General features: G+C 44.5%; 1 protein-coding gene across 2 annotated transcripts in view; it reads right to left on the reverse strand.

The window, feature by feature from the left end:
- bcas3 (BCAS3 microtubule associated cell migration factor) overlaps positions 1 to 24,107 on the reverse strand; it is a 313,054-nt gene that overhangs the window by 198,543 nt on the left and 90,404 nt on the right. For both annotated transcript variants that reach the window (XM_023420499.2, XM_087177759.1), the window contains exons 17-22: positions 19,051 to 19,175; positions 18,667 to 18,832; positions 18,475 to 18,572; positions 10,088 to 10,188; positions 5,068 to 5,264; positions 4,675 to 4,772 (exon numbers count right to left, since the gene is read on the reverse strand). In XM_023420499.2, coding sequence (XP_023276267.1) covers positions 4,675 to 4,772; positions 5,068 to 5,264; positions 10,088 to 10,188; positions 18,475 to 18,572; positions 18,667 to 18,832; positions 19,051 to 19,175 — 785 coding nt within the window. The remainder of the gene's footprint in view (positions 1 to 4,674; positions 4,773 to 5,067; positions 5,265 to 10,087; positions 10,189 to 18,474; positions 18,573 to 18,666; positions 18,833 to 19,050; positions 19,176 to 24,107) is intronic.

The raw sequence follows: 24,107 nt of genomic DNA on the forward strand, positions 1-24,107 counted from the left end.
GGGGGTGGGGGGGCTGCAGCTTGATGGCCTCACTGGGCCTCAGGACTCAGGAGGAAACACTTTTATTCTGATAGAGACGGCTGCAAAACATCGTCGGCCTTCCATGTCTCTGTATGTGTAGACTGTAACACGGCGCAGCACACGTGGCGAGAGCCGACACCTGACACGAGGTGATGAACCGACGCTGACATGATGCAACTCTTCAGATTTTACTTTAACTGCAGCAGCTCTCTTTACATTTCATTTCAGTTATTAATCATTATCAGTTTCATTATTATCATATGTCACCTACAGGTGGAATCACGTCATGATATGACGTGACGTGATCCTGTCATGTGATTCTTGATTTTGATGTAATAATAACTCTCCAGAGCCGTTTACTGCATTAAACATTAATGTGTGTTTTTCTTATTCTCACATACGAATCGGATATTATACTTGTAAGATATGATATTACTTTATTAGTCCCACAGTGCGGAGATGTGCAGAGTTACAGCTGCCAAGTGGAGAGTACACAGAAAAGAAAAACTGCAAACTGTTGATATCAAATACTCAAAAGAAATAATATAATATAATATGTAAAATGACATATTTAAATATAACAAAGATACAACATTTATCAGGACATATATTCATATTGGAAAAGGAGATGAAGTGACTATATCAGACTCTCTTGGCTCTGACTATAGATTAGTCTGATTACAACAACAACAACGTGCAGAAACCACGTGTCCCCCAGGTGAATCCTTCACATGTGAAGAGCTGTTTCACATTAAACAACATGTTAATCACATGAGAATGATGTTTAAAATAATCCTCTTTTCACATACTTCAAACAGGCCATATGTCTACAGACAGAGGTGACAGATGTTCCCGTGTGTAACTTCATTACATGTAAAAATCCACACTGGGTTTCAATAGTCTGAGACCACATTAAAAATCTCTAATATTTTCCCATAAACCTGAGAGTAATCAGAAAGTCTGCAGATTCAGAAAGATTTAAAAAAAAAACACAAGAGGTTTTGTCATGTCGTGAAATGAAGCCTGATTCCAGGTCAGTTTTCACATTCAAGCAAAATGGTGACATCGACCAATTTAACTTTGTACGACAGGTCAGAATACGTCGGGTCACATCCTTTTGATTTGACGTGAACATTCAGGTGACGCTGCGGCGGATCTGATCTGCTCATCAGAGGCTCGTCCAGGTGAGCAGCGTTCACCTGTCATAAAGGCTGCGCCTGAAGGTTCCGGCAGATCACTGCTCACTAAGTCAGACTGTTTTTTCTAAGAGGAGAGGAGCTCTCTCGGCGTCAGATCGCGGCTGGACTAAAGGTTTATGAGTGGGCAGTGTATCGAATCTTGATGCCTGCAGATACTTCGTCTTCCCGTGACACGGATCAGATTTAACGGCGTGTTAATTTTCTGCAGCTCTGATCCAGAAAATGTTGGTATCAGCCTCTCAAACTCATATTGGTAAGTTCTGCCACACACAGGCTCGTTCTTCAGAGGGTGAGACAAAGGTGATGTGTGTGATAAGAGGCGGCGCCATGGCAGTGGCAGGACACAACACTGAACCCTCCTCACGCGCACACACACACACACACACACACACACACACACACACACACACACACACACACACACACACACACAGATAAGCATCACCTCCATCCCTCGGCCAGGCTCTGTCCTCCTGTCTCTCTCTGCTCTGAAGCAGTTAGAGAAGAAACTGAAAACACAGAGGACACTGGAGACAGAGGAGCCACAGATATGATACTCGGCAGACGGAGGAAGACGGACGGAGGAGGAGGAGGAGGAGGAGGAGGAGAGCGAAGGTCACAGGCTCAGGCTCAGACGCAGGGGGTGCTGTGGTTTAACAGGTGACGTAGAAAGCAAACAGGTAAAGACTTCACCCCGCCGGTCTGAACACGGCTCTTCTATTTCTTTAGAGTAAAGCAGAACTTTTAAAACGAAAGGCCCCAGTTATCGTCACAGCGCCACGGTTCAACGTTTTCAAATGAAGCTGGAAAGATCCACTAATTTCACAATTTAAGAAATGCATAAAAAAGAAAATATAGAATTTTCTTTATTATTAAGATGATATATATATAGAGTCTGAAAAGTGGCAGAAATTGCAAATTATTAAACTATGGACAAAATAAAAAAAACATTGTTACAGAGATTTTATTCATAGAGAAGGAATGCATGTATGTGTGGAGATGTGAGTAACATCACATGAATGAAAAGGTGTTTCCTACAGATTTTATCTCGTTATGATGAAACATATGGAGTCTCACAAGTGTCAGAAATTGCAAAATATTAAACTATTACTAATTTTTTATAGATAATATTAAAAAAATGTTTTACTTGCTGAATGTGTCTGACAGTTGTCTCACATCTCACAAATGAATTTTCTGATTTTATTTTAATTTTTTTTAATCATCATTTAAACACAGTAAGGAAATGGGAATTAATTACATTACATAAATATTTATTTTTAATTTGGAATTATAAATGCATCACAAATGCACATCTGTTGATTAGCTTTAACTGTTTTAATTATTTTATTTTTATTTGCTGATTACAAATAAACATGTAAAAAAGTCTGTAATTATTTAAGTGGCACTCTCGACACTCCATACACCAGCTCTGAAACAGAAATGAAAATATGGAAAATAAAAAGATCAAACAGCTACTCTTATATCTCCTCCACAATGTGGGAAAACTTTTAACTCTTTTTAAATTTTATAATTTATTTTTTGTTGTTCGTTCCTATTTTATCTCCTAAAGCAAAACTGTGTTTGAAATAAATAAATAAAGATTATTATTATTATTTTATTATTATAACTGCATTTGAACTGCATCAATTCTGCAATAATTTAAATATGTGGATAAATGACAGAAATGTGTCCGGTTGCATAAATAAGTGGTAAATAAATTCAGGTCAAACCATATCTACGTGCATCTGTTTACACCTCTCGGTATGTGTTGCCGACACTATCAGACGTGTATGTGCGACACACCTTTTAGTGACACGAGTTGCGCATACTTCCTGACACCTGAGTGAAAAGGTGGGGAGCGGCTCTCTGCCAGAGCGGGGGCAGATCAGATGAGTGACGTCTGTCACAAGACACAGCAGATAAAGCCTCAGACGCCACCGTCGCTCCTCTATCTCTTCAGTCAGACAAAAGGCAACAGGATGTCACGCAATAAGTGATAATTCCCTCGTCCGCACACACACACACACACACACAAACACACACATTCACAGGACCCATGTAACAGCATTACAGTTTGAGAGTAACAGACATATTTTAAAGGGGGAATCCACTCGTCTGTGCGTGATTGGATTAGACAGATTAAAGGAGACAGACACTCAAAATCAGCCCCGTCTACTGGATGATAGACTTTTTGGTTCCATTCACATCAATCCAATCAGTGTCTTTTGTCACGCACATAACAATAGATATGAGGGATGCGACACAACATCCACAGAGCTGCATGGAGGGACCGTGTAATAATCCACTTGTGTGGGATTGTGCTGGTGTTAGACAACAGTTAGTTCCCGACAGCGAACTGTCACAGAGAACGTGTAGAAACAGATAGAAGAGTTAGTAACAGGAATATCAAAATCATTTCTAAATGTACTGCAGAGTCTTTTCAACCAGGAAGTGACAAGTTTCGAGGATGTTTTGTAAAGATGCAACACTCCTGCAGAAATGTGTTCATTTAAAAAAAATGAAATAAACCATGTGCAAAACTGAGTCTGCAAACTCATCAGTATCTCACTGCTCACAGCTGCGTGCTAATACATGATGTGCTAGGACAATAACAGCAGTCCCCACACTGAGACATACACGTGTTCTTATCAGAAGGAAGAAGACTGAGTCAGTGAGAAGCTGATAACAGCTGAGAAGCAAAAACTAGCTAAGCAGCTGAACAGCATCCCTTTAGCTACAACCTCCATGAAGAAGCCACACACCAGGAGATACCCCGAGTCTCTCACTAGCTTTTCCACAGGGGCAATATTTGCCAGCGTGTCGTTTCACACGATACTTGATGGACATTTTAAAGTTTGATCAAATGTTGTAGCTCATCAGCTGTAACACTTTCTTCTAAGGTAACGTTTATGTCCTGCCATGACCGGAGTACTCCGAAATAAAATCCTTGCATAAACCTTCCAAAAACATCCAAGTAATCCTTTAAAAATGCACGACGTGTTCGGGTCTGGACTTGCATCCCTTCCCCACGATATATTTCACCCTTCCTCTCGAGGAGGTTGCAGCACCTGAAGCAGGTGAGATGGTAAAGCTGTAATAATTATTGTTAACTGTTTTGTAACCCTGACTTCAGTTATCAGCTACAGTGGAAAAAACTTCTGCCTGCTTGTAGATACAAATATGAAAAATGTCATTTTCCTGGTATTAGAGCATTCATTTCCAGGTTTGGTGAGAACTCACGGCGCTGAGTGCGACTGTAGGTAAACCCAACATGACAGCACGACGACCGATTCGGACGCTCTCAACTGATACAGCGGAAACACCGGAATAAGGAGTTTTCAGTAAAGAATATGAGGGAGAATGAAATACATCAGGATGAAACAGGGAGGAGAAAGATGGAATAAAAGAACCGGACTTGTTTTATGGAGCAGAAGAAGAGAGAGCGGTTTCCTACCTGATCCCGCGTCCATGATGTTGGACTGTCCTCGACGGTCGGCCACCAGCCCCGATGAGCTGGGCATGCTGACTGGCTCTGAACGCACCGGCTGGATCCTGCACACATACAGAATATACAAGTAGATTATTACAAACACAATGATAATACAAAGAAACAGCTCAGAGCCTCAGACGCCTGTTTGACTGGATCTGGTCCCAGGACCCAGATGTCAGGCTCGGACACACTCGAGGATAATTGTGGTGAAATCTGTGATTATCAGAATATTATTCTTAAACATTTTCTCGTTAGGATCATTTCTGCTAAATTAGAGCAACCACCTGGAGATCTATCCGGTCTAATAAAAACTCTGAGCCCCGACTTTGGCTCCTGGTTCACTGTTTTATCGTTTACCTCAGACTGTGCAGGTCCAGGTCGTCTGTGTCGAAGTCCAAGAGGGGTTGTGGGACGTCGGCGGGGCCCTGGGACTGAAGCACTGAGGATGAGGAGGAGATGACTGTGGTCTGGCCTGAAGGGTGAATGGTCTTGAACTGAAACTGGGGGCCCATCCACAGGCGCCGGTGGGGCCCCGTGTGGGTCACGATCTCCACCTGAGAACACGAAGGTTCAGGTTAGTGAGCAAAGACAAACAATAATAATAAATAATGGGCAGTGGGCTAAATGCTAATATTAGCATGCTAACATGCTCTCAGTGGCAATGTTACCATGGTAATATTTAGCAGGTAATGTTTACGTTGCAAATTGACTTAGTTTAGCATGTTAGCATGCTAACATCTGCTAACTAAAACTAAACAAAAGACAGTTGAGGCCTTTTGTTTTGCAAGTATTTGAATTGAAAATTTGTAAATTTTCACCTGATGATCACTTCAGTTATTATAATTCATGCTCAGGGGAACATGAATGTAAATGTATGAACCGTACATTTTAGAGCTGCTGATGCATTTCAGAGAAAACTACAAATGTCGATGTCATGGCGACCGTGGAGGAAAAGTCAAAGGATCCGCAAAGTCGTTAGAATTCATCGTCTGAGAATCATCAACAGCTCGATTAAATCTGACGGCAAATCCGTCCAATAGCTGTTGACGACAAAAACAAAACGTGTGACAAAGTGTGTCAAAGTGACACTGGAGGAAAAGTTCGTCATCACCGAAGTTATTAGGATTCATTTTCTGCAGAATGTAAATGTCCATCAGACAGACAAATATTTCACATGCAACAAACAACAACAACAACAACAACAAACACTTTCACTGCTATTTAAAACGCTCGAGTTCACAGACGGATTTCAAAACTTTATTCAAACTGATCAGCACGTTCAAGGACAAAGTGGCAGCTACCTGAGAATCCGTCATTGACCCGGACACGGCGCTTTGGTATTCAGCTCTGTGCCGATACCCAGACGCCCCCACGCAGAGCTCAGATGAACTCAGTTACATGACATCCAACTAAAAGCCTGTTCTGCTCCTGAACCACTCAAAGTCCGATGACGATGTCAGAACTCGTCAGAGTCTTGTGTGTGTGTGCTGGGAGCGCTGGCTGCATGATGGGAAGCCTTCCCCTGGGGTTAATAGAAGTGTGACGGTAGCAACAGTATGGCAGCGAGGATGAGGCGAGGCCTGCTGGGAAAATCAGATAGTGCTGGCATGGCAGGAGGTCCATGGGCGCTGGAGCTGAGTGGCACTAATGTTGGCTGAGAGTAGGATAGCAGAGGCTACGGACTATTACTGCCTCCTCTGTTCACCCATCTCCTGCCTCGGACTCCTTCTTTTCGCTGCTCTCCCACGCTAACTCTGACTTCTTTAACTCCCCGCAGCACTTAACACGTCTCTGAACGTCTCACCGTTCACATTTCATTATCTTTACTCCGTACACGTTCGTCTCTCACCTCGGCCCGGCGCTCGGCTCACAGCCTCACTCCACTCCGGCTGCCAGGTGCCAACATCTCAGACAGGAGTGAGAGCTCGCACACACACACACACACACACACACATACACACACTTCTGACACACACACACACACACACACGTATATGAATATACATGTTCAGATACTCAGAGTATTCAGACTCCTTCAGCTCTTGCACATTTCACTGTGTTGTAGATTTCATTTTAAATTAACCTGTAAGGTCAAAGTGAAAATGTGTTTTTAGAAATTTAATACAAATCAAAGACTGAAATCTCCCACCTGGAACCAACTGCTATTCATGTCACACTGCTATTTATTCAGGTGCAATTCCATTTGTGCATATTTTTGTTATATTATTTATTTTACTTATTTTATTAGAAATGATCTGTGTCTTTTTTTTCCTGTGCACCAACTGAGGGGCAGCGCTCCTGATCTTTGTAGAAGGGAGGTAATTCTGATTCTACCCAGGACTCTTCCCAGAGCCGTCCAACCGAACGGAGTGACCGGACAGGAACTCGGTCCTCTGCAGAGATGGAGGAACCTGCTGGAAGTGAAACCATCTGTGCAGCTCTCCATCGATCAGGCCTTTACAGTAGTGGTAGTGACTGGACAGAAGCCACGCTGAGTCATAGGTACATGACAGTCTTTGGTCAGAACTCCAACTGTCCGACTGTCTTTGAGCGGTGCAGCCAAAGACGCTTCCCGTCAGATCTGAGGGAGCTTCAGACGATCTGTCATGAAAAGTGGGATGACCTGCCCAAATCCAGATGTGCAAAGCTCTGAGGGACTTAACCCAAGAAGACTGAAAGCTGCGAGCGCTGCCAAAGAGTCGGACGACTTTTGTCAATGAGAAATTTCAGTTCAACACAATTTAATTTTGCAAAAAGTGATGGAGAGTGAACGATCTCTGAAGCCACTGGATGTGTCTGTCACAGCTGTGCAAATTAGGCCACAGAAGGAGGGAGGAGGATTGTCACTTTGTGTGTTAGTGTGTGTGTGTGTGTGTGTGTGTGTGTGCTTTGCCAGTTAACACCATCAATGTCACGCCCAGCCGCAGAGCTGAACAGCTGCCAGGCTGCTCTCTGCTGCAGGATGAAGGTCCAGATGTTACAGTCCAGAGATGTCACCCCCCCCCCCCCCCCCGCCTCGATTATGTTTCCTCTTCCTAAACTGGTCACTCAGTCAGCCTGTACGAGCTGATGAGTCACCTCAAACAACATCCACCTGCTCAACATCAAGGTGTTTCCCGCCGCGAGGATCCCTCTGATGTCCACCTGCAGCCGACTTTACCACTTTAAATAAAAGCACATTCATCCACTGTGTGTTTGTCTGAGAGGCAGAGTGAGTGTAAAGGCCTCAAACAAATCATGTTGCACAACATCTGTAATTAGGGACAAATAATAACTACAGTCACAGCAGCCTGGAGCATATTGATTCACGTATTAACAAAGACGCAATTTGACCGTCCATCAGCTGCTGTGATCTACATCACACCTTCTCCGTCGTATCAGAGCTGACGGATGAGATGTGGAGACCCGGGCTGGACTCAGACTGAAGGTCACAAACCTCACATTTCATTAGCGGATGGACGATCAATCCTAAATCCCGACCCAACGCCACAAGTGCCTCCTGATAATGTAATGAAGGCCACTGATACGATATAATGAAATCCACCGGGCAGCACTTGGCCTCCGATTCAACCGAGCCTATATGTGTTTAGCATTTCACGACCCCCCCGAGCTCCTGTGCTTGATATGTCCCAGACAGATGTTCAAACATGTGGGAGGGACGGGAATAAAAATCTAGAAGCTCCTCTTTGACTTTAATTTCCTGATAGTAGAAGAGTCACTTCCAAAACATCTTGAGGAACGTGCTGCAGTATGAAGAGCTCCACTACTACACCTCCAACCGCTGACGGATGCATCACTACCGCTGTTCTGTCAGGAAGTCACCAAAGAAATCCAGGTTAGTGCAATGGATAGTTTTGCTGCTGGCAAACTATCATGGCAGATATGAACCACAGCCTCTGCAAAGCTAAGTGGGGTGCATTTTAACCAATCAATTATGCATGCAGTGGAATTATTGATGGTGAAAATGTAGCAGGTTACCTGCCGGCAGCAGAGATGAGTGCTAAGAGGGTTAACCAAGCTGAAAGGTTTGTGTGTACTGGAGTTCTTCTAACATGCGTTGACCGGATACTTTCATCACTTCGGTAAAAGTTTAGGACGTTGTTAGTGATTAGGAAGAGGCCGCAGAGAAATGAAAGTGCACGAAAAGCAAATCATCTAAAAGCAGAATGAATGCAATGACAGACTGAGTATCCACACTTTCCAAAGGGCTGATACACATGCGTTTCACTTGGGATGGGAAGTCTCAGCCGCGACACAATCTTATCCTGCCAAACTCTCAAAAGTTGGAATTCGATCTGTTAATTCTGCCACTTTCACTGGAACGAGCATCATCTTATAAAGCTGTAATGGCTGCACAACCATCAACAACGGAGACACAGAAGCATTCATTTGGAATCATGTTTCTATTAAGCCGACAAATCTATATTCACGCTGCTTTTAGTTCTGTGTTTGGTCTCCACCAGCAGCAGCAGGAGGAGGAGGAGGAGGAGGATGAAGCTGCTGAATGCTCCACCATGTTCCCCAGCTGCTCTCTAACTGGGTGTTTGGGAGCGTGGGTTAATAAAAGCCGTCTATAAGCTTAATGAGAGGGGAGAGCTGAGGGGAACTGGAGACACGGGTGAGGACATTTCCCTGCAAACTACTTTTAGATTCTTATCCATCACACGACACCATCAGGGAAGCATCTGATTGGTCTTATAATTAATTCTGCAGCAACGACCACAAGCCCAAACATGACGTCAGACATAAAGAACCAGAGAAGAACCGTGGCCAGTTCCCCAAGAGAAGTTTGGAACAATCTACCTGCAGAAGAACTGCCGTTTCTATCATGATAATTGATGATAAATGTTCACGGTATTATTTTTGAAAGAATCCTCATTTTACTCTTAGAGCCTAAACGTTTGCTCAGAAATGTAGTTATTAAATCTTTCTATACAAATATTGATTAGTGCATCTTTAATGTTGGATTAAAGACGCAGCTTTCAGACGCTCTCTGGTCACTGAGTGTTCACCTCGTTATTTAATCCGAACGGACGTTTGTCTCTTCACAACAATGAGCGAACAAACAGCTGCTGGTGTCTGCCACACATCCAAGAAACAGGCCATTAAACTGCTTCTTTTTATTTTTATGAGTAAAATAAAGTGGAAAAGAATCAGCTTCATGAACGTTACACCACAGTGATTATGTGCTGGACTCTCATAAATAACATGTCGAAACAACAGACTTATCCATGTTAAATCTGTTAGTTTCACATTCATGTTGCACAGGTTTTGACAGTATGAGACAACACAGCTGTCAGGTCAGGTGAGGTCACTCACCTGTTTGCTTGGGACAGACTGATTTTAACGTAACATTGGTTAAAGGTGGAGGTCTTACCTGAGAGAGCCACTCCTCGTCGTCCTGACCGCTGTGGTCCGACGCCAGGCTGTCTGATGACTCGTGACGCGTGATTGGGCCTGGGCTTCCTGGGGGCATCGCTGAGAGAACACACACACACACACACACACACACAAAGGGTTATATGATGGTACATCTAATGATGACATTGACATTTAGAGGCTGAGAGTCACTGATGTTCTTCGCTGGTTTCCAATATCATCATGGCCAAAAAGTGTCGACGCCTCCGTGGTTATAAACTATGACATTAGCCGAGCGATCACGGAGGATATCAGGAAGTAAAATCTGACTGAACAGTCACAACAGGGCAGTGAATCACATTTTCCCATCGGCATATTTAAATAAAATCGGCCTGTGAAGGAAAACGATAACTGACAAACAGTTTATGAGAGTGTGCTGGAGTCATTAGGCTTTTCACTGACGTGGTGTTTGACAGCCAATACCGATACATGCGGACTGATCTGTCTGTCGAAGCGTTTCACACTCACACACGACAGATTCTAGACATCTGATGGACGGAGTCAGAAACCGGCGAGTACAAAGAGAGAGACAATTGTCTTTTTCTCACATGGGCTTATGGGAGCGCAGCAGTGTGTGTGAAAACAGCAAGTGTACAGTAAAGTGAGAGAGGGAATCTGTGTGTGTGTGTGTGTGTGTGTGTGTGTGCTACAGAGAGAGAGAGTGGCAGAGAGACCCAGAGACAGATGGGGCTCCTGCAGGCTTGAATAAGCAGGCGAGGAGAACGAGGCCTAATGTGTAGAATCAGTCGTCTCTCCGGCTCCCACCTCAGGGATGAGGTTGGTTTAAGACAGGAATGGCTAATAAACTTGTCAAGTCCACATCTGGAGCACAGGAGGTGCTCCTGTCTTTATCCACACACACACACACACACACACACACACACATACACACACACACCTACACACATGTGCCAGGTGTTCATACACCCCTGGTGGAGGTAGTTCTCACACACGCAAATAAATCTGCTCAGTTCCTACACCTGCCTCTGCAGCAGTGATCACCGGGTGCATAGTCGTATGTTTCGGAGGGAGAGAGAGAAAAGCGCCACCTACAGAAACTTCCACCGCATCAACACAAAGACTGAACCGGACAAAGTGGAAAAAGACGTTTCTGTGTCTTTAATTTAAAACAGTTTGACCGAGGAGACGATGATGATGATGATGATGAAGGTTCAGAGACATCAGCTCTGAAACCAAAACTATTTTTTCAGGAATAATATACATCCTAAAAATATCTAATGACATCACAAATCTCACTGATTAATCTTAAGGCATTAAAAAATCTAAAAAATAATTCTCTCTAATAGAATACAATAGAATAAAATGCCTGTATTTGTCATTGCACAGCTGCACAGCGAAGTTTAGTTCATCTCCACACACAGAAAATAAATAGCTTAAATAGCATAAACATGAATTATAAAAACAGCTGTAACAACAATAATAAATAGTCTGTACCGCAGCAGTTGTTTTATTGCACTTGACTCAAACCTTTGTCTGTACGTTAGAAACAAAACACAATCACTTACATCTGCTGATTGTTTCTTTATTCGTCCGTTAATTATCATTTAATGTCAGAAAGTGATGAAGAATGTCCGTCACGATTCTGATTTCAAAACTGACTGTAACTGACTTTTCGCTGTAACTTTCAGCGCTGTGACGACATCATGTGACACCTGGACGTGTTGTGCAGGTGTGAAGTCAGGTGTTACTACACAGATTAGAAGAGATGTGTTTGAGGTCTCACAGGGCCCACAGTGTGTTTACTGATGTGTCTCCAGAATAAAGGGGAGATGGAGGCAGGAAACTGTCAGCGACTGGACTTAGAAACCTGGACCAACACGGAGAGACACCAGTGGTGACTGAGAGGTTCTGTTTTTTTAATTTGGGTGAATCGACCCTTTAATAACCCACAGATAGCACCGACAGGAAAAGTGAGCTAGAGCTGGAGTCAGAGAGAGAGGGAGAGAGGGAGGGAGGGAGAGAGAGAGAGGGAGAGAGAGAGAGAGAGAGAGAGAGAGAGAGAGAGAGACAGAGGGAGAGGGAGGGAGGGAGACAGAGAGAGAGAGAGGGAGAGGGAGAGAGAGAGACAGAGAGAGAGAGAGGGAGGGAGACAGAGAGAGAGAGAGACAGAGAGAGAGACAGAGAGAGAGAGAGACAGAGAGAGAGAGAGGGAGGGAGGGAGAGAGAGAGGGTTTCTCATGTCCCTTTCAAATGGGAGAGAGAAAAACAAAGCCTGTGCTGTGTTACTTATTAAACAACCCCCCCCCACCACCACCACCACCACCACTCCTACTGCCTCTCTCTCTCACTCTCTCTCTCTCTCTCTCTCTCCTTGCTCTCTGACCCTTGGGGCCAATAGCTGTTCCCTAATTAATTATTGATGTTCTGAAGCAGTTGGTGGACTGGCTGGATCGGGTTTCCAGTGGGGGAGCTTTCAATGGCCGGAGTTGTGGCCAGGCTCCAACGTGGGGAGCTAGTGGTCATCCCCATGGGTCAAGCTAAGACACAACCCCCTGTGTCTGTGTGATAGCGTGTGTGTGTGTGTGTGTGTGTGTGTGTGTGTGTGTGTGTGTCAGGAGCCAGACTGACCCCAGCAGTTACAGTCATATCTACTGGTTTTAGTGTCCGGCTAGCCGGCCCCCTCCACCTTCTGCTTTTACAACGCTCATTACTGGCTCTTAAGAGGCAGGACGTCGATGCCGTTTCACGGACAGCTAATTTTTTTTTTTTTTTTTTTAAGTGCAAACTTATTGCAACGCACTCAAGGGAGGAGTCTGACTGTGTGGCCCAGAAGAAATAACACTGACAGCATCGTGTCATAACGTAGAAATAATCAGAGGAAGGGAAAAGGATTCAGTAAACTGTGGAACCGTACTCCACTGTATGTGGGATTTTACAGAAATGTAGAGATGTTGGACGACTGCACTGAATGTTTTCACCACAATTATCATGCCATAATGCCTGTGTGGCTCTAATTACACATTCTTGGACTATTTCAGAAGGAACTCAGAGTGGGAATGACACAGAAGAAAATAGTGAGTCTCAGGCCGAACACAGCAGAGTCTGACCGAGCCTTCAGACCAGAAACTGCACCGCTGCAGCTTCCAGTATTTATCATAACATATGATCTTCAAGTAAAAAGATCCAGGAGTTTATCAGATGTCCATTAATCAGTTAGTCGATGCACAGAAAAATAATCAGCAATTACTCTGATGATTGATTAGAAGTTCATTTTCTAAACTAATGATGATGATTTGCTGCTTGTCTGTAACTGATGTGATGGTAGATTCCTTATGTTCAGGTTTTGACAGTTTGAAAATGTTTCCTCTGGCTTCAGTTAATTGTGACATTTCTTAAATGAAAACGATTCACCTACTAATTAAAAACATAATTGTTTATGGATTTTACAATTCTGGAAAGTTATGGAAACAATCAGTAACAGTTTGTAGAAAAAGTTGTGTTAAGCTCAGTTACTTTGCCTGATCATGACCCTGTTGTTGCAGTGAGTCGCAGCTCCATTAACATGAATGAGGGGGCTTCACACCGCTTTTAGGAAAGAACAATGAAAAGGTTGTTTTTCAGCAACTTCATACTTTCCTGGCAAAAAAAACAAAAAAAAAACAAACAAAAAAACTATTTCTGTAATTCCTTCAGTCTGGATTCAGACCACACCACAGCACTGAGTCTCCGCTTGTAAAAGTTTTAAACCACATTCGTACACGCTATTGACGCATCTCAGTGCTGCGTTGGACGAGGCTGATCATGTGATGCTGCTGGAAAAATGGGTGGGACTTTCTGGCACTATTTACAATATAGGGACTACTTTATGTCAAGTTGTGATTAATAATTTGAGCATACAAACATCAGGTGGCGTTCCTCAAGGCTCCGTTCTGGGGCCTCGTCTTCCTGAATACCTGAAGTCTGCAGAAACTCTCAGCTCATTTAAATCAGGACTGAAAACATTTTTTTAATCTTTAACTATTTATTTAACTCTTAATTTGCTTTCTTCTGCTTTTTATTGTCTCTTAAATACAATTAATGTCTTATTTTTAATGTATTTCTATTCAGTAAGCAATATGACAATATTTACTGATGAGACGATATACTCTCCTTTTTTCCATACCATTAATGTTGTTGTATGTCTCCATAAAATATCTTTACCAGGATTGTTGAATGGTGATATTTCAATAATTTGTGTGTTTTGAGGTATTTAATTTGCTGGATTAGTTAAAATAGACTCACTCAGAAAATTTACTTCAATAATATATATTGATGTTTTTATGCTGTTTGTTTTTTTTTGTTTGTTTTGTTTTTTTGTTTGTTTTTTAGTGGGTGAGGGATGGGTGAATTCTATGTTATAAGATGCTCTGTATGTTGTGTGTGTTGATTGTTATTTTTAAGTATTGAAAATCATAAAAAAAATAATTAAAATGAAATAACTGTGTAATTATAAAACCAATCTCTTACCAGCAATGGCAGAAAAAATATCCCCAAAAGTATCAAATGGCTTATAACAAAGAAAAAACGTATATTTCATAAAATATAATTTTCAGCCAAATATTTCCAGGAAATAAAAGGCTCGTTAAAGAATGAACGAGCTCCGAGTTGTGTCTGTAATAACCACCCTGATGATTATGCACTTGCACACTCACATAAGCAGAGAAACAATCTTCCCTACAGCGCCGGGAACAGAGTCGTCTGTGTCACGCTCTTTATTGACTGTGGAGAGAGCGGTGTTGTGCTGCGGCGCTGAGGGCCGGTAGCCAGCGGCCCGTTAGCCAGAGCAGTGAAGCAGGGAGTCAGAACAAGAACAAAGGCCGCCTAGGTATTGATGTGGCCCAACCTCTCGGGGGCCTGGGGCCAGGGGCCGGACAGGCCGATCTCCAGTGATAGATAAGGGGGGTTAACTATCTGATGGATGTGGAGAGCCGGCTGCACGCTGGACAGAGGATAGCCGTCCTGTCTGGGCCGTCTGCTCTCTTCACTTTTCACCCTCATTTGTAATTTTTAAAGATTCATTTTGTCGGTCTTTTATTTCGCTGTGACCTGACGTGTTTGCTCTGGACCGAGCCACCTGTCTCTCCTCTCACTTTCCTGCTCCTCTGGCAGACAGGTGCTGGCGTTCTGACAGCCTGGGATGGCTTAGTCATTATATATCATTCAAGGTGTATTTGACTGACAGTTGCTTCATTCACCCGGCACTACACTTACCCCATCCTTTCTCTGCCTCTCTTTGATTACTGACCCAGTCATGGCGCCACGGTTTCTCTTTACCAAACGCCTGATGCTCCGAAGCCTTCAGTCCGGCCCCTCTCTCAGAGCAATTAGATCTATTGACGAGGCAACTGTGGCTGGCCTGTCATGGGCCTCACGGTCCCGAGAGAGCGGCCGGCTCAGCCAGTCAGTCAGTCTCCACAATTAGCACATTATATGACAGGTATGGAGGGAGGGAGGGAGGGAGGCAGGGAGGAGGGGGGGGCTGTGACCAAAAAAGCATAGCCACTGTCGCTGCCATCATAGCCAGGCTCAAAGGAGCCAGCCAGAAATCCAGGTGGTAAATTATTCACCCGTTTGTTTGCTTCAGAGCAACTCTGCGGTGAGAGAAGAGGTGTCAGAAAATATACCTTTCTGAAAAACATCTGAATAAAAAGTCTGAACGTCGCTAATGAGGGTGTGAAAACCTCACATTCATCAAAGTGTGGACGCTGTTATGATAAGTATTAGAGAAGTCACTGCATTATGAGCCGGCTCCGACACCTCGGGCTGAAAGGGCCCATTCACACGCTCAGCTAATAGACTGACGGGCACATTTGGAGACAGGAATCCTGTGATTGCACCTCGCCTACAGAGGATTCCCCGAACGCTCAGACCTTGGCTCTGCGCTGCTGTTAGAAAGCCAGATCGTACTACAGCATCTCCTCTGTTTGTGAGTGTACTGTATAATGCGTGTCTCTTTCTTCCCCTTATCTCTCGGAGGCAGCGCTGTGCGTTGCCCTCCTCTGCAGGGCTGAGTGCTGCCAGTAGCTGCTGCAGATGGACAGGTGGAGATAGTGACCATGAAGTGGCGCCACCGCTGCCTTTTATCATCCCTTCCTGGAGGCTCCGGTCTGGCCTGACCCCGGCCCTTCCTCTCCCCTCTTCCTATTCCTTTCCCTGCATACTGCATTTTTAATCAGCCTGGGTCATCCAATATAGAGCCACGAGACCGGAGAGCATGGCCTGTCAATCAAGCGCTTACCACCTCTTCGCCTTGCACCACCTTTGCTCGGCGGTTCGCTGAAGGGGATATTTATAGAGACTTCTTCCCCTCATTCCTCCACTCTCTCACTGTTTCTGTTTCCTGTCTAATAGTAAAAACTCGCTCTGTCTTGTGATCAGCTGCATCAGCAATGTAAATTAGACCTAGATAGCACAATTTGTTCTGCAAGTAGGAACTGTCTTTTCAGTTTCCTGTGCAGCAGCCTGATCTTCATGCTCGGCGAGAGGCGGCTGTACACGCGGCGTACGGCTGCGCTGTAATTCATCCTAAGGTCAAATCGACTCTTTCTCCTGGATCACTTCTCAGCTGCGGTGCCAAGCCCCCGGAGGAAGCGGCGGAGGAGAGGGCTGGCAAAGGGGACGCACGCTGAGAAACAGGATGTTGGAGAGAGAGTCCGCGCTCGTGCGCAAAGCACAGAAATGGAAGGTGGCACTCCAAGAGCAGCTGGGTCGGTGGCGGTGGTGTATAGGACGCCGGGCCCGGAGGGGAAATGGCAGAAGCACAAGAAGTGGGTAGAGGGCTGAGCAATTATGTTTATAGCATCTTGACCTTGCATCAGTTCACACTGGGCTGATTTGGGGAACAAAGAGCGGCGGCGGTGTTATCTGGCCATCGTTAATTGGATATAAATGTTAATGCAATGAATCTCTCTCATTATGCAGCCACTCTCTCTGCCCCGGCTGGCAGAGAAAGTGGTGGAAGAGGTCGACGCCCGTGCCCGTCACTCCGACGCGTCCTCATCGCTCTGACACTAGGAGAGACCATTAGCACTAATTTGAGAAAATATCCTACCAGTTAGACCTGGAGCAGTGCAGAAGTCAACAGAGACGCGCAGAGAGATTAGGGTAAACACAGCTACCACTTGCCCCGGAGCACCCGCAAGAGCTAATTACAGATTTTGTGTGTTTATAATTATGGAGCGGGCTCAAAGCGGCAGCCTGTTTCAGGGGGTGGATTGATTCCGTGTGTGGCCATCCGTGTGCACTCTGCGCTTTCACGAATTGGCCTTTCAGACGGCAACCTAAAGTGCTCGCCGCTCTGTACTTGTTATTGAATTAGAGGAAGTTTAGGGTGTCAGCTAATTGGTCTGTGTGTGGCATCTTGAAGCATTGTGCTAGCATGTCCTGAAGCAGGTGAGTGGCACGTCCGGCAAAGACCGGATTCAAAGTGCAGCACCGATATTTCTGTCAGGACTCAGAGGACACGAAATGGTAGAAATATCTTAAAGAAAAGAGAGTGAGCGACCTGGTCTCTGCTCAGCATGTGGCACCAATAAGAGGCTGAGGACCTTTCAACAGAGCCAATGTGAAAATCAGCAGGGAATAGAGGTTACCCCCTTGACTAATGATGCATACAGTACATACAGAAAACATACACGGCCCACGTACATGTGCAACCAAAACATACAGAGACCTATATTTTATGATGCATACACGTGATACACATTTATAGTTCATGCAGTTCAGGCAAATACATCAAAACCATCAATGCACGAGGCATTTAACCTCCGTTTAACACAGATACATTTTCTGCATCTTGAGATTAATATTCAATGAAGAATATTCAAATCTAAAAAACTTTGCAAAAGAAGTTGCAACAAAATGTAGTCATTGTTGATTCTGCACTTCCTGTGCGTTTAATACGCCAGGATAATCTGAAAGCTACAACATGTAGGATTTTTACACATTCATAAGGTGCGTACTTGCAAATGTGAAAACGAGTAATGGAGACGTGAATAAAAAAATAAACTAAAGTAAATGCACACGCTTGCATGAGGTGGTTTTTCGGATTATTCCACAAAGTAATATTTCGCAAAATCTTTAAAAGGAAACACATTTTTCACATTGGAGTCACAGCGCCTGCAGAATCAGGTCCGAGCAATTTTGTTATTACCATGATTTCATTACACTCGGCTTTAAACACATTGAACTGCCTTGAACCATATTCCTGTGTGTGTAAAACACAGGTCCAGAATGACTTCAGAGCGTGTCTGTATTGTTTTACATGTTTCCACTGACTTAATATGCATTTATGTTTCCTTGAGCACAGCTTGATAACACATAAAGAAACTTTTATTCAGCTCTTACCGGCCAGAAGATACTGATGGTACTGCACCAGGTCGGAGGCCAGCACCAAGGGGTGGTTGGAGTTGAAGGGCGGCTGCAGCTCGTTCCACTGTGGAGTCCTGCTCGAGAAGACAAATCATATCTGAGACCTCAGGAACCGGACACACTTGGTCTGAGATAAAGCGCTCAGCACGGTGGCAGCGGCGGCGTTACCTGGCCAGAGTCCAGCAGGCCCTCGGGCAGGTGCTCAGCTCCAAAGGTGTATCGTCGCTGATCTTTTGAGCGGTACTAATTGGCCGAGGCTCCAGGACATGCTCCACCAAGTTACCGTAGCAACTGATGATGTACAGCGAGTCGACAACCGACTGTCTGGACTGATCTGTGAGGAGGAAGAAGAGAGAAGGAAACACTGCTTTAAACTCTACTAAAGATTATAATAAAATAAAAAAACTGCATTAAAAAACTCCACTGCTCTACATTTGTCAAGATCTTGTATCCAGCGACCATTTGGTTTTTCACTCTGGTGGAGACACGTTTGGACTTTAACAGGATACCGACTCTGGAAAATGTGAAAAGCACCTGTGACCAGGGTCTAACCTTTCTCTCTTTTCATGTTGGGGTTGGTGATGAACCAGGAGCGGGACGAGGCGAAGAGCGCGGCCACGCAGAACTCTCCTCCGCTGGACTTGCTCGGGGAGATCTGAGGAGGCGGCTTAGCTTTGCTTCAAGAGGGAAAAAAGCACAAAGTTGAGATAAAGCAAACAACTGTCCCGCGGTGTCCGGAGGTCCCAAAGGTGCTCCTTGAAGTGTTTGCACATTTTAACATGTCAAACTCTAATTATCTGTGATTGACTGGTTTAAGTACCACGACCAAATACTCCAAGCTTATGTCAAATTACTGGTTTGTCAGAACTAAGACCACATTTCCCATAAACCTTGTTGCGTCTCTTCCAGATAAACACTGGCGTTTTAACTTAGTCACATTTCCTGTTCAGTAAAGAAATCCAGGAAATTTCCCTCCAAAAAAAAGAACCTGTGACACAAAGTCTAAACTGGGTGTAGAGGCCGTTAAAGTTGTGTACAACAATTAGAATAATGTTTCTGAATTCATGTGGTCCATTGAAATTACAGCTGAATAATGAAGTACGAGCGTTACCAGGATTAAAGGAACACCTTTGGAGCTGAGCACGTGAAAACTACACCTGCAACATCCGAGAACAAATAAACACAAACTTTATAGAAGTGCTCTGCATGCAGGGAGCTTAGCGAGGGGAGGTTGAAATGCCTGCAAATAAAACAACCACCTCAGCAGCAGAAAATGAGAAAATCAACTTTGCACTGACACAAATGTAGATGCATGAAATATCCAGGGAAATAATCAAAATCAGTCCAAAACTGAAAAACAAAAATGTCCACCTGCACAGTTCGATCAACTTCCTGTCTGAACAGGACGGGGTGTTTGACTCAGAGAGTTCAGGTAGAAGGAAACGCTCATTTTGATCAAACCGTATGACTGTAGATAAGGACGCGCACTTACGCAAGAACTTACAAAACAGCAGGTTTCTAACCAGAAAGAGGCTCCACATTTGGCTTCCATTGCTGAAATGTGCACGTGTGACTAATAAACAATGGCACATGATCGATTACAGGCCGCATATTTTCCCTCCAGTGAGTTTTCCGAATGTATAGTCGGTATAACTCCGTATTTCCTCCTTGCATCAGTGGCACACCTGTTCCCTCCAGATGGTAGGAGCCAATAAACCCTCAAGTCGCACTGGATCCACATGATCTGAAGGATACTCTGAATAAATACATACAACAGTTATCACTCAATCCAACGTGCACCTCGCAACGGCCGCATCCGGGCCGAACTCCCCTCGCCGCTCGACTTCGCGTTGGCCACGGGAGAAAATTTATTAGAAGTTATTGGATTATTCAGCATGTCAGGACTGTTTGAGAGGAAGCGGACACAGAAAGGGTTTTCAGCTGCAATAGTGCTCCCCATATGGTACTGATCAGAAAACAGTAGCGAGGTCTGGTATTATTGTCTGGCCTTATAACCAGCCTGGACAGTAAAACGTGGTTACAGCAGATCAGGTATGAGGTGGGCTGAGGGCTTGAAGACCCACGGTGGTGTCACACACTCCCCGAGGGCTGCTTAACCTCGACCTTTGGAAACCACACTGGTATGAAAAGCAACACACTCACTTCTGTCTACGCTCACTTGTTGGGGGGGGGAGGCGAGGATAAAAACAGACTAAGAGCTGGATGCAGAGCTGCACTTTCTCCATTCTGTGACTCCGAGTTAAAAAACTTTCTGATGCAGAACCTCCTACAGGTGTTTCATATTTTTGGTTTATGTGGAACAAATATAAGCAATACGCACACATAAAAACATAACACGCAGCAGGGAAACTTAATGTTTCTGATTCAGAGCACCCGGCACCAGGGTAAGGAAAAGGTGAAGGTAGCCATAAGAAAGGCCACAACACAACTTCTGTAGCTTGTATTTATTAGTGCTGGGTCAAGGGGAGAAGGCTGAATGACCAAATATCCACAGTAAGCCCTGTCTGTGAAAGGAAGATGAAGCGGGAGATAAAGTCACACTCAGGATATTGCCTTGGCTTCTTCTCTTCCGAGCTCTTCCTCAGGCCTATTTGTCTGCATCCACAAGATAAAGCATTTAACAAACAGGTACAGTTAGCTAGCCGCTAGCAGGGAGTGTTTCCATTGCTGCAGTGTTAGTGTTTTCCCTAAGAACGTCCCCCTTTCTTCTGCCTTTCAGTCTGAACAATCCTGGACCAGAGGAAGGCAAATTAAAAAGAAAATAAGACTGAAAGAAATGAAAATAGACATAAAACATGTAAGATGTGTGTAATCTTTAAACTTTCAAGAACCCTACTGAGGTCCTTCAAAGTGGAAATGTCTGTAAGCATGTTTAATGGATCAGGAATGTTTATTGCTTAAGAAAAGGAAAAGTATTCCCGACTTTGACTGTGTGTTAGAGATCTGCAAAGTCTAAGTTCTTCTTTGGTGAGGTGTTTAATTGCCGTGAACCCTGGTGTTCCATCTCTCCCGTTGCTGGAAAATATGTTAAATCCTCAAAGCCTGTGTGGTTCACTGGTTTCAATAACCCAGGAAACACAAATCCCATTTCAGAGCAAGCTGATGTTGGTTTTCGAGGGCGAGAGCTCAGGGCTGAGGAATATACCACACAGCGACTTACGCCGTGTACTGGAAGATTTTCTAACCTCCTCACAGTCTCCGTGTTGACTTTGGAACGTAAACGGAAGATGAATAACAAATCGAGGGAAAACGTTGTTTAAATCTGACAGATTTTCTTGAGGGGAGGACGACAAATCAGCGAAAACACGACTTTTAAGAGGAACAGATGAGGTTATTATTTGAAGCCATTAGGGAAGGACTGACCAACTAAACCCTTACACACAGTCTGGACTCTAAGTATCTGGATAGTTACACATTGTTTTTCTTCTTTAGACTCTGAAATATGTAGTATACAATATTCTATTTCAAACTGAATGTGTTAAAATTCAGAACCGGAGATACAAACGAGAATTACCGCCTCTGCCACTCAGACCGGTTTCAGGTCACATCCCTGTTTATCCAGAGTCAGATAAAATATGAAGCATCTGTGTGAAAATTTTGTCCTTGACCTTTGACCACAAAAAACTTAATCCGTCCATCCTTGAGTACCGGTGAACGTTTGTGCCAAATCTGAAGGGATTCCCTCGAGGAGTTCTTGAGATATTGCGTTCACAAGAGAGTAAGAGTAACTGTCCAAATACTTATGGCCTGGACCTGTGTATATACTATCACAACATACATATACATGTATACAATCACACACAACAACGTGTGTAGTTGTAAGCCTCTGACGCAGGCTGTAACACTGCGGCCTCGCAGCTGATGAGCCCCGGTCTGGAGCTCTTTGAAGCGGGCCGAGCTCGGGCCGAGCGTGCCAACAGAACCAGAGATCACAGCTCGGCTCTCGTCTCCTCCGGGTACAGCGACCGCTGAAGTTTATTCATCTGTGTTTTAAATCATCAGTTTCCTCTTGATCTCACTTGAAGTGGCTTAAAAGTGTTGAGGTTTCCACCCTTACGACAGAGAGGCACAGCTCCAGCAGACGAGGGCCTGATTCTGCTCTTCATATGGGGGGGGGGGGGGGGGGGCAGTGGACCAGTGGTAGGGGAGCGGGTTGGCAAATGGCACCGTGTTAGAAAAAACGTAACCTAATATCAATAAATTATGAAACATAAATATACTAACAGGGAATTGGGAGCAGGGGGGGCGTGGGGGGGGTGAAGGGGGGAGATGGATGTCACTGCAATGGCAAATCTCTTTTCTCTCCTCCCTCCACAAGATTTCCTTTTGTACTATTGCCTTTTAGCAGGAGTGGAATCCATTTTCTTTGCAACTTTAATTCACTGAAAAGACTACTCACATGTCATTTCCACTTTTAATTTAACAAATGAGGACTCTTGACTGAGCTAATAGCTTTTCCTCAAGGGCATAATTCAATCTGTGACATCAACCATCAAAGTCCCTTCGCATTACGCCGTCCGGGGCTAACGTGAGGCGCCTCCGAGGGGGGATGGAGGTCCAGTGGCAGCTTCCATTTATTTCCAGGGCCGTCGCGGTAAACAAATACGATAGCGCTCGCTTGGGCCCGGCCGGCCGGTGACAAAGAGCTGCGCGGCTGTTACTGCACTGATTCTGGGCCATATGGATAATTCATATCAGAAGCAGAGCCGGTGTCAAGACTGCGACCAAGAGGGAGAAGGAGAGGAAGAAAAGAAAAGAGAAGAAAGGCAGAGAGAGAAAAAGAGAGGGCAGTCATGTGGAGGACACATCCTTCAGTGTCACATTTATTATTTTACAGCAGCCCCTGGAAAAGAGGCAGCCTCACAGCGCTGATGACAACCACTGGGGAGAGACTCTGAACGCTCGGCATCAAATGTTCAAGGTGAAGACGACTTTTGATGGGTTTTTTTTTTTTTGTACCTGTTTCTGTTCCATATATCTCTCTTTAACCTTATGAGCCATTTTCTGCACGCAGGTTTATTAAATACTCTGTTTTCATGAAGACCTGGTGCAGTCTGTGGAGACGGAAATAAAACAGGAACATGTCTGTAAAAACCCTAAACCGGGAAGGCGGCGCTCAACACTGAGGCAGAGATCGGCGAATGGGTCGTCGGAGCTCGCGTCTCGAGGCACGCGCTATTAGAGAAACAATATAGGCTTTAACTGGCTCGCATCTGAGCGGGAAGCGGTTATTGTGAGGGCCGAGCTTCTGACGCTAATGATGTGTACCTTTGAAAAGTATACGCATGGAAATCACTAAGGGCCTAGATTAAGCGGGAGGTGGATGAAGACAGAAAGAAAAAAACAAAAAGAAACGCTTCAATTAAAAAGTATGAGTGACTGCCCACAACAAAAGATGAAACCCAAGACTTGGGGAAGGCACCACATGCTATTCATTTCTCAAGTAAATGGAGTCAACGGGGAGGAGAAAAGTTCACTTCACTGAGCCACTCAGTCATCTCTCCAGAAGTGACTCTGTCATAATGGGGCTTCTTTTAAAAGCTTGTAAGCATCTGATTCCACGAGACAGCGCCCCCCCCACCCCACCC

The sequence above is a fragment of the Seriola lalandi genome, unplaced genomic scaffold (genome assembly GCF_002814215.2).
Source record: "Seriola lalandi dorsalis isolate HSWRI2012SDOR001 ecotype SW California unplaced genomic scaffold, Sedor1 jcf7180002054646, whole genome shotgun sequence".
Taxonomy (NCBI): Eukaryota; Metazoa; Chordata; class Actinopteri; order Carangiformes; family Carangidae; genus Seriola; species Seriola lalandi.